General features: G+C 33.5%; 1 protein-coding gene and 1 long non-coding RNA gene across 2 annotated transcripts; one reads left to right on the top strand and one right to left on the bottom strand.

Moving 5' to 3' along the window:
• The first annotated feature begins 203 nt into the window (after window positions 1-203).
• LOC124435854 lies at window positions 204-817 on the top strand. Its single transcript, XR_006945187.1, has 3 exons — window positions 204-386; window positions 511-647; window positions 768-817. It is a non-coding gene; the product is annotated as an uncharacterized LOC124435854 (long non-coding RNA).
• Window positions 818-6649: 5832 nt separating this feature from the next.
• Window positions 6650-10590, bottom strand: LOC124435851 (E3 ubiquitin-protein ligase NRDP1-like). The gene is made up of 3 exons (XM_046985797.1): window positions 8999-10590; window positions 8078-8084; window positions 6650-6656 (listed from the first exon to the last, which is right to left on the bottom strand). Exons 1-3 carry the CDS (start codon window positions 10542-10544, stop codon window positions 6650-6652), a joined length of 1560 nt encoding a protein of 519 aa, XP_046841753.1. The 5' UTR covers window positions 10545-10590.
• Window positions 10591-12046: the final 1456 nt, after the last annotated feature.

Genomic DNA, 12046 nt, shown 5'->3' with positions numbered 1-12046 from the left:
TGTCGTAAAAACAGCGATGGTCGTTATTCACACATGACCCCGTGGACCTATGCCTGAGTGAAGAAAACGAGTGAGAGTCTGATCCATTGTAGCTATTGCTCATCGTCGACATGCTTTCTGTATCAGACCATAGGCGCTATCCTCAAAATGTTCAATTTCACATGACGTCGTCTGTGTGCTGTGATTTTGTTGAAATGCTCAACCTCCGTACCTTAGCATAAAATTATCGTATTGCTGGATTTTTCACAAAAATCAAAACGGCCGAAATGGAAAGTCTATACCTCTACTTATCATATTTGGCACTTTTGTTTGAGTGGTTCTTGACCTTACGTGTTTTTGCGGACGGATTGTTATGTCTGCTTGGCATTTCACATTGCGCTCCTAAGGTACAAAGAATTTTCTATGAGTTAAAATAACACAGAAAAAATCAAACGACATTAGTCTGAATTAGTTACCACTGTATATGTTTGTGTTTCGCTGTCTACATATATTTTGACATCTTTATTTTAGACAAACTTCCTTTGAGGTAAAACGCATAAACATTTCGAGCCGATGTCGACACATCGTGGTCGTTGCCTACAAGAAAGTCGTCATGTTCTGCAAGAACGTCGTCAATAATCTAAAATTATAAAATTGTCCTCAATTTGGTAATGCTATATAAGCAGTTTTGATAAATGTAAACAAATATTGCTAACTATAACTATAATAATCACCTCACCTTCGTCTCTTCTGTTGCAGTTCTAAATTTGTTGGCTGCTTCCTTTTAGATGCTACACTTGTGGGTTCCACAGAGTATTCAAAAATCGTGGGTACAGCAATCCTTCTTAAGGCAAGCCGTCTGCTTTCATCCATCCTACTGATTGCATCGCTTCAAAATTTTGCACGAAGCACGAACTCTCGAAATGTTGCGAGCACAATTTTGAGCTCTTTGTTAATTCCAATTTTTGCGTCGTTTCGGGAAACGAAAAAGAAACCTTTGCTGCGTTTGGTGGTTTAGAGAACCGTTTTACAATTAAATGCGGCACAATAAACCAAATTTTCAATGCTAAATTGTCGTGTTGTTAAAGTTACCAATATATTTGAACAGAAGCGCGCAATTGACGCGTTTGTAGATATCAACTATTACGTCACAACGACCTTTTTCCAATCGGTAGCCGTCGTTAGCTCGTCGGGCATTTTCAATACGTTATCAGTGAAGCATCAACTTTAAACCTCCATATCTTCAAAAATATTTATCCTTTGACTCTCAAACTTTGGTGAACTATTAGTTGGAGCTATACCTTTATGTAAAGTACAAAAATAACAATCCGAATTTTATGTTGCATGTGTCCTTTAAAATAGTTTATCATATTTTTGTTTAGGTTTTGAGTCTGTTATTATTATTCTTCGTCGTGTTTGCAGCAGCCTTTACGGTGATATTGAATGATATAGAAGGATTCGGGAAATTTCGAAACTCGATGTTAACTACAGCGATCATGATGATTGGAGAAATTGATTTTAAGGATACATTTCTTCGTCACCATTGTTTCGACATGTTTTACCCACAACAGATTGTTCTTTTTGTCGTCTTCGTCGTCGTCATGCCTGTCGTTATTATGAACCTCATTCTCGCCCTTGTCATTAGGTATGTAAGTAAGATTAGGCTGGACGCCAAATTGCGGAAACATATTCATACGGTAATAAAATTGGTAAAACGATCGAATGGAGCATTATTTTTTAATATGATATAAAATAAATAAGAAAAGGTCTTTGCACCATTAAAACAACGAACCAGATTAAAAGTTATGAATTTCTTGTAACGTGCAAATTATTTTTTATTTTCTTTGTATCAACCAATTTAGGTGAACATGATCATCAACCTAGAAAGAAAGAAATTCATATTTTCTTATTTCACGAAAAAAGAAAAGGCACTTATAGATCCTTTGGTGGAATGGCCCAACCAAAAACGTGGATTTTCAAATTTTGTCGATGGAATTATATTTTATGATTTTTCCTCAGATAAAGAAGACGTGAGCTCGGAGAAAGTCGAAATAAATGAAGATCTAGTGACGTTTATTAAAATGGTTAAAGAATTACAAAATGTAGAATGGAAAAGTAATCAAAAAGTAGGAAGAAAATTCCAGAGTAATCAAGAATATTATTCGAATTCAAGAATAGGAAAATGACTCTGCGCAGTCTTAAGGTAAACTTAGTTCTCTCTAAATTTATACTCGTGTAATTTCCTGTAGACATTGTTAGCTTAGATTAGACCAATTAAATTCATACATTTTTATGTTTCACGTAAACATTGTCTGGAGATTTTTTTGTCTGTTATTGATTCATCATCACCGACAAACGTTATTTAGTTTATAATGTCGTGTCGGTGGTGTACACTGAGTGTATAAAAAAACTGAACAGTTACGAAAACGTCGCTGTAGTTTTCAGCGCTCAAGATCTGCATAAACATTTGGTGGAATAGGAAGTTTGACTTCTAATGGTTCATCTGACTGTAAAATAGCGTAAGAATTGTGTTACCGAGAAACACTTTTGAAATAGCCTGCCCAAGAAAACAATATAGCCAAAAAGCAATTGGATAATTTTCTTCTTTTCATTCTCTGTTGTCCATTCATCATTACCTACACTGACACACGTTTATATTTTAGGTAGTGTAAAGACTGCTTTATGATCACTTTTGTTCATATTGGAGAGGATGTTATTGATCCCAATTAAAATTTTCCTTTTTTAGACGAAAGTGTTAAGTCTTTAAGCTATTGAAATGTCTATCTTCATAAAGATAATGCTATGAATAAACTATGTTTACATCGAAATGACAAAATTAAAAGATCTAAAATATTCAAACGTTTCATCAAAGATATTGTCCAAGGCTTTAACGTTGAAGTGTGCATATACACTATTCATGAAATATTGCGAAAGAATTTCATCGAAAAGATGCCTGGAAACTGAAGAATATTTGAAATTTTTCTACGATCATTATGCATAATGACGTCACTGGTTGTACTAAACGGATATTAAAAAACTTTAATAACTTGAGAAATGCGAATGTAAAACGACATTCACGAACTGTTTTAGAAAGTACGCCGTCGTTTTAAAAGTTCTAATAAACGAGAATGTAAAATTAATACCGAAATCTTTCCTTTCAAAAGAAATTTAACATTCTTGATAATAACTTAACTTGAAATGATTAAATTCTCAGCGAACATACAACACTAAATGAAATTGGTTTTTAATTCAAGAAGAATTATTAATTCATCATTATATAAAAAATATACATACAATCTGTTAAGTAATTATGCCATTTCTAACGTATGGCTTTGAAAAACAAATTGTTTCGCTCAAATCCACGACCGTAGGAAAATACATGATTGGGGGAGGGGAGGGGGAAAGGCTTGTATTCATATGTGCATTCTATTATCCGCTGAAAACATTGAATTTAAAAAATCAAAAGAACTAATAAATAGATACAATCACCCGTTTATTGAGCAAGCTACGTCCTTTAGTCTTATTTCTAAGAACTCACTGATCGCTAAGCTACAAAGTTGACAAAACAAGTGTTCGAGTTCAAGCAGGTATTTAGTAAAACTGCACTTCATTCAATATATTCTGTTTAATTCGTTGAGACTTTGACGCACAAGTTGACAAAAAGGATCCAATATTACAAAATATTTGATCCAATTTGTTATTGGTATTTCTGTGTATAAATGAACACATCACCATTACAGTAGCAAGCCTTTGTGTATGATCAAGCCTCGCAAATTTCAGCTTAGATATTATTTCATAACAATAAAATAGAGTATGTAAATGCTATTTTTTCATCTTGTAGACACAAGAGGATGAACAATGGAAACTCTTTCTTGAGGGCTACTTGTTTGAGGATCATTTTAATGAACTCGAGAAGATTTGTGAAGAGGCTTATGGTGGCCATTCTGAGCTTTTTAATGAAGAGTTTCTGAGGCCTATTTGCTAGTTACTTCTGGGACTAAGGACGTCAACCAAGGTTTGTGTACCTAAAGATGTTTCTCTCTGTCGTAGGGTATATTGTTATTTCCATATGATCTTAATAACGCAAGATCAATAACTCATTTAAAGTAAATGACAAAATATTTTTGACATAAAAGGTTTTGAATTTACTTTAAGAAATCTTCTGTACAAATGAACTAAACTATATGATACATATGAATTACCAATCTTTAATTCTTACTTAACTCTACTTCCATGTCTTGAGCTCTCGGAAAAATCAAATTCAAAATTTTCTGTCATGTATCCTTGTATATATTTGACAATGTAAAACATTTAGTTCATTCATATTGCAGGTGACTTAATGTTAAGTCGAAACATGTTTATGTCAAAAAATTTCTTATTTGCTTTAAATGCCATGTATTGTTGTATTTGCAAATTGGTCAATATATCAATATCAAATAAAAATATTTGAAAAATATTCTAATTAATGTATTTATGAAAATGTACAGCAAATATACTTCATCACAAACAGCAAAATAAACAAGTTGTATTAAACTGATCATACTTCAAAAGGCTTAGAAATGTTGAAAGAGTGTGTTTATCTCTGCAACTGTGAACTAGCTCTGCAAAAGTCTATAAACCATAGTTTTATTTATTTCCAATTTTTATGTAAGTTTATCTCTGCCAAACAATGAACTAGGTCATACTAAAAGCCAGGTACGCTCAGTTTTAATCCAGTTTTGATCAGAGTTTATCTCTATAAACAGCAAATTAGAGTCTGTTTGAGGCGAGGCATTCCATTTCAGTTAATCAGGGTTTATCTATAAATGTTACTCATCCCATCATCCCTTTTCTGTATCTGTTGAATGGTGTTTAATGGTATAAAATTCTGCTAGAGACATTTGATCCAAAGTTTCCAGCAGAAACTGACTGCGTACATATATTTGAAGGTTTAAGAGACTCGTTATGCATTCTGACGTCACTGGTTGTACAAAATAGCCCGTCTACCAAATTCAATGTCTTAAGAATAAAAAAGAACATTGTTTTACGTAGATAGGTTACTGTCATTTTAAATGTATTTTTGAAGGAAACTATAATTTATATATCAAAATTTTTGCATCATAATTGCAATTTTTGCATTTTGAATTTTTCAAAAAATATCATCGGGATTCCAAGAAAAATCTTTGAATTCGATCACTCCTGCGTTGTATGAACGTTCTGCCTTAAGTCCGAATTCTAACCCTTTTTTTCCAGAGCAATATTTTTATCGCACACCATTACCTGCAGTGAGGTAGCCTGGTAGCCAGTGACGCAGTCAGTGACGTAGTGCGGGAGCAAGTGACGTTGTCGTTCTATTTAAATTTGAGAACTTTATTAGTTTTCTTTTCTTTGAACATTTATTGTTTTTTAAAATGTAAGAACGTCAAAAAAAAATACTGAACATGAGTAAATAAACTGACCTGGTTACTGTCTACGTCGTACATATAGCATGGTAAATTGAGGGGTGTTAAGGGGATGTGCACATTTATATGGTATAACATGCAATATCTTTAGTGGCTGTCAATTGATCTTGTTTCGGTGTATGATTAGCATGATTTTGACCTACGTAAACTGATGCTATTGCTAATGTTAAAACGTATGACATTTTGCGGTTTTAATTGGTGAGACGTAATGACTTTAAAAGCAAACGAACTTTTGGCTTTAGTTAACTTAAATCAAGTTTATGGAGAAAGCTGAAGAACCGGTGGTGATTTTGCGATTGTTTGTCTGTCTAGCTTCTATGTTGCTTCTGAAAGTCATTAGAATTTGCGATTTCTATGTGTGTGAAGTCTCCTCGATATTCCATTTGCTACAACATGAAAGCAGAGGACTACGAGTTTCAAAATTATGCTGTATTTACATTCAAATATTTGACAACTTTTTATGTTTTTCAACTTTGAATTTCTTCTGTAATCTAATGCTTGTATTTTTCATCTCCATAGGAGATGCAACCAGGTAGCGTTCGCATTGCCTACATCCTCGATCGAAAGGATTCACATCTATTGATGTTCAGTGCTGATGAACTAAACGAAAAACTTAAATTTCAAGTGAGTTCGGGGGTGTTAGGGTAGGTGGGTGGAAAGACTCGTGTTGCCGTTTTGCAAAAAGGTTCATGAAAATGTCTGTTTTTAGTTGAAATTGCTGTCGTCTTTTGATGATGTGCTGTCTTCCATTTGAATGGATCAAATTCCCACGACCTTCGCCGGAAGCTTTGAGTACGATCACGATGCTTGGCTGCAGTTTCGATTGGTGAGAATTTCATCACGTTGCACGATTGTGTATTTTGACACATACCGTTAACATTGTCACGTTTCTGAGACAATTTGTTATGGAATCTTAAACATTTGTATCACATTTTACATTGTACATTTTTTGATAAAACTTTAAAATTTGACACGCGTTGATAACATTGTACATTTTGACACATGTTAATTACTTTGTATATTTTGACACATGTTAATTACTTTGTACATTTTGACACATGTTAATTACTTTGTACATTTTGACACATGTTAATTACTTTGTACATTTTGACACATGTTAATTACTTTGTACATTTTGACACATGTTAATTACTTTGTACATTTTGACACGTGTTAATTACTTTGTACATTTTGACACATGTTAATTACTTTGTACATTTTGACACATGTTAATTACTTTGTACATTTTGACACATTTCTAGTCTTTGCTGAAGATTCGTACATTCGTAAATCGGACTATAAGATGTTCAGCTATGACATAATTCATGTGATATGTTTTTCACGAACCTTCCTTGTGCGTGTTTGTACAATAGTTTGCCTTGATTACGTGCAGTCAAATCTCTCGAAGGATCGAATAAAGCTTTATTTTAATAGGATTTGAAGATTAGTCGACATAGATTTTTGTTTATTGAATTTTTTTCTTTAACCTTTGTAGCTTCATGGAACAATTCTATGTTCATCTAACTACACTTGTAAAAGGAGACTCTCTCTATTATAAACTTTGAATAGTTGAACGTCTCTAATGTAAACTTGAAATAGAGGAGCGTCTCCAATATTTATCTTTGAAACCTGTTTTTTTAGAAACAAGAACCCTTCATGACAGGTTGTCGAAGTGCAACAAAGCTGGCTCTGACGATAATAGATGAACTTGGAATAGGAAAATTTGGTAAAACGGTGGAAGAATGTCAGAGATAGCTCGAAGAACACGATAAAAAAGTGAGCGCTATTTTTTCAGACAGACGCATGTTTGCGTTGCAAGTCTCAGGTGAACAACTTGTGTTGGACATGCAGCAGACAGATAACTCGAAGAAAACACAAGACTGGAAATATACCATGAAATTGTCTCGAAATTATATTTCTAAGTGAATCAAGTTTTCTCCAAGCTGGAAGTTTAGTATAGAAAACGAAAACGAGAGCTCGAGGATTGTCTACAGTTGAAATGCTTTCAAGAGGAATACGCTAAAGTATGAAATTATTAGGATGTTTGCCCAGTTTATTGGAAGAGTTTTAATACCAAAATATACAATATTTTTGCCGTCGTAATAAAGTAAACTGAAGTGATATTAGTGAATTTGCACTTTGCCTTATCAAAAACTGTTAATCTGCTTCGAATCTTTTTTATCTCATCTGCATTGGGCCTCGGCTGGCGTTTGAGTGGCTGGTAGCAGAACAACGCTGTTTGTTAGAAATTTCTAAAGAATATTTAACTCCTACTCCAGCTGACATAACTCTGGCTTTTGCTAAAAAAAACTTCGGCTTCCACTAAAAAGTTTACATGACCAATAATTTAAGAAATTCGATAGAGAATATTGTCCTTCTGGTGGTACTGATATTGACTGGTTTTTCAAATATTGTTACAACCAAATTTGCAACTTTTGCTTTAAAGTGCCTGTAACACGAAATTTTGCTAGTTAAATTATGTTTGCAATGAATAGAACTTTTAAAATGACAATGTACTTTCTAAAACAGTTAATGCATATCTCTTTCACTTCGCAAGATATTGAAGTTTCTGTTATTTCTATTTTATCTAACTTGTGACGTCATATTGCATGATGAGTTCCCACAATGTTTTAAATACTTTTCAGTTTCATGACAACTTTATATCTTATACCATTAACGTCAAGCAAAGGGAACTCCTGTCCTTGTGAAGTAAAGAGTATCGTGAAATATGCCTAATACTCCTAGTTCTCGTTACGCAAATTGACGTCACAAGTTCGCAGATAAATCGGACAATAAAAACCTCAATATCTCCAAGAAATAAAAGTGATGTGCATGGACTGTTTTTAGAATGTCCATTTGTCATTTCAAAAGATCCTCTGCTAAATAAAAGTACAACTCAGTTGAAATTTTAGTGTCATGGACACTTTAAGGAAGAAAATGCTTTAGTTATGTAAGACTTGTGCTTCCTTGAGAAACATCCTTGTCTCAGCATCACTTTATGCAAAACAAATTGTCGTTCTTGGACTATATAATTGTCAATACAATAAAGCGACATATTTATCTGTCATACAAAAAGCGCTATTTCTGTAGTACGCTTGTTCATCAATAATAACCTCGTATTTTTATCACACTTTTCTTGTTAGGGAAAATAAAAAATTCTTTAATATATAAGCTATGTACACTTGGCAGTGATTTAGATTTTGATGGGCGAAGACTTGACACAAAACAATGGTCAAATCCATACACTGCAGTTTAAAGATTCTGAACAAAAACTAATGCTATAAATTTTCTTTTACCTCAGTCTTTAGTAAAATACTAAAGTCATTTATTTCCTCGGTAATTTACTATAATAATCAAAGGCTATTCAATTTAATATTAAAAAGTTTTGCTGAGTTATAATGATCTGATTATTTGCAGAATATTTCGTGGTTACAATACATAATTTTGCCCAAAAGGTAAAACTTCAGCAATGGCTTCTGATCGTGATTTATTCATTGAAGGAAGATATGTCCATGAAGAACTGCTTCCCATTTTGAAACACTCCACTGAATTAAGATATTCACGTTTATCAATCTCACCTCCCATGACAACAATTGTATCACCTGTTATAACTGCACAACAACAACTTCTCTTTTCCAACATGGATGGTAAGACTGTAATCTCACCTGTATTACAGTCATACATTCTAACGCTGTTAAATGTTTTTTCTCTATCATAACCTCCAAGAAGAACAACTTGATCTCTCCATGGAACTGTTGCCATGTTAAACAATGGACAAGGTAATGGAGGCATTTCCTTAAATGTAAGAGTCCTTGGATCAAATTCCAAAACACTGGATAAAACTTTGTTACCTTTTCCCAGTCCTCCAAAAATAAGAACTTTATCATCAACAACAACAGCTTCATGCCAAATACGTGGTTCAGGCATAAGACACAACTCTTCTAAAACATAAGATGTTGTACCAGTAATCTTTATTTCACTGATCAAATCTGATTTTCTTTGGCCAACAATGTTTCCTCCAATGGAAAGGATTTTTTGTTTATAAACAACAGTTCGATGACCCCAACATTCATAAGGAAGCTGTGTGGGAAATTTGCTCCATGTTAAAGGTGACTGTTTTATATTCAATGTCTCCATTGACTTGCTGCCCCATCCTCCAACAACCAATAAATTATCATTATAAATAAATGATGAAGCATTCTTGTGTCCACTTTCCATTGATGCAATCTTAAACCAATTCTTCTCCATCCATGAAAATATTTCAGCACTCTTGAAGGAACCAAATGGGTAACCTCCAGCAATCAAAATATCTTCTTTTCCTGAGTTCATCATTCCCTCAATTGACGATGGCAATGTTTTCACATGTTCATTTTTAGTCATCTTTCCCAATATTTGAAACATCATGACTTTCATTTCTTTCATTTCTTTGGTCACTGTAGAAAGATTTTGTTGAATATTTCTTATTTCTTTCCTTGATTCCATCATTTTTTTGGTCACTGTAGAAAGATTTTGTTGAACATCTTTTATTTCTTTCCTTGATTCCATCATTTCTTTGGTCACTGTAGAAAGATTTTGTTGAACATCTTTTATTTCTTTCCTTGATTCCTTCATTTCTTTGGTCACTGTAGAAAGATTTTGTTGAAACATTTCTTTTATCTCCGCAAAATCGTGAGAAGGAATTTTTCTGTGTTCACATAACTCAGTTTCATGTTTAATTTTGTCTCGTTTGTTTATCTCCTTACCACAACGTTCATTAGAACACAACACTGGAGCAAAGCCACAATTTTGAACATGTCGTTCAAGATCTTCAACGTTTGTAAATTCTTTGCAACCACGAATGGCGTAGTCGCAGTTGATCTCTAACTTTGAAATCATATTATTTATAATACGCGCTGGAAGAAGTGTAGCTACCGTCAAATTATTTTGACATTGAGGACATCTTTGTGCATTAACTCGTAGATGTTCTTTAATACAAGAACGACAAAAGATGTGTTCGTTATGCTTACACATTCTTGCGTCTTTAACGACGTTGAGACAAATTGCACAGCGAAAATTTTCATCAACAGCAGTCTTAAATCTCGATTCATCATAGCCACATTCATAATCATTAGGACGATAAGCCATTTCATTCGTCTTCCCGTATAATTCAGTGTTAAGATTAATTTAAGAAGTGACGAAATTATTTGTTTATCGCTACAACACATAATACGGTGGCCCATAAGGGACACAATACTTCCATGCAAAATATTACGTTTTTCAATGAACATTTAATATTTCCGTGCAAAATACTATGTTTTCCATGGAACATTTAATATTTCCGTGCAAAATACTATGTTTTCCATGGAAAATTTAATATTTCCGTGCAAAATACTATGTTTTCCATGGAACATTTAATATTTCCGTGCAAAATACTATGTTTTCCATGGAAAATTTAATATTTCCGTGCAAAATACTATGTTTTCCATGGAACATTTGTTGCTTCGCCGTACAATATTGCTTGTTTTCCGTGCAACGTTCAAACTTGTGCGCGCGCATGAGTTGAATATAATGCAGTTACTTGAAGTTTCGAGGAAATCTATTTGGTAAACTTATCATTGAATCTCTTAAAACACGAGTCTGAAAGTGGAATTTTTAAGGCAAAATGTTCTGCCAAAGTTGTGGAACAAAGCTTTTGGATAAAGCCAAATTTTGCCACAACATTTTGTGCATTATCAGATGTCGGTAAGTACACAATCCTATAGTTTATAAAATACAAGTGCACGAACGTTCGTTCAATTGTAAAATGGAAGTTGTTCATTCTACTTTTATTTATTTAAAATCTTCTTATCCCTATTCTTCTCATATGTTTTCTCATATTTTGGCTGTTGTATTATTTTCTTAAACAATATATTTCAAACTGTTTTAAACACAGAAATAGGCTCAAAACCTCCAAGCAAGACCATTGGGTAAAGCCCTTTCATTTGAAGAGTTTCGTAAGAAAGAGGAAGACAGATCATCAAAATTTAAGCCAAAACCTGGTGGAAAAAAAGCAAAGTTGTCAAAAGAGGTGAAGGTGCAGGTTGGCATTGTGAAAGACAAAAATGGTGATGGTGTATTGGTAAGGGTGAAGTCAAGGAGAATAACAATTGCAGTTGATGAAGATGTTGATGGACATTCTCTTTTTGAAAAAGCAATTGATAAACATTCAAGGCATCATAAACAATTTAACAAGTATAAAAAATATATTCTTTTGTATAATGACATGTCAATTGTGAGGTATTTACCCCAGACCAACATACCATTTGTGCTTTCAAAATATAAAGAAGATTTGTTGCTGCCATACTCCAAAATGTATTTCTGGCTATGTACAGAAGATGATTTTGAAAATTCAATTTCTGATGGAAGTTCTGACAAGGAACTTGAAGAGATTTCGATGAAGTATCATAAGTCTCAACCTTCAACATGAAAGTCATTGGCCACAACAGGTTGTGGGGATTTCAATGAAGATGCAAGTAATAAAATCCTCCAATCCTCTTCTTTGTCTTCTCAAAGTTCATTTACCTCAACGTCTCAAGTTTGTAGTATGTCACAAGGACAATTGTCTCAGCATGGAATAGAAAAATATCTATTGCAACATCAATGCCCTA

This window comes from Xenia sp. Carnegie-2017, unplaced genomic scaffold, assembly GCF_021976095.1.
Source record: "Xenia sp. Carnegie-2017 unplaced genomic scaffold, XeniaSp_v1 HiC_scaffold_16, whole genome shotgun sequence".
NCBI lineage: Eukaryota > Metazoa > Cnidaria > Anthozoa > Malacalcyonacea > Xeniidae > Xenia > Xenia sp. Carnegie-2017.
Note: the sequence above shows the minus strand (reverse complement) of the source record. Positions and strands in the feature narration are given on the sequence as shown.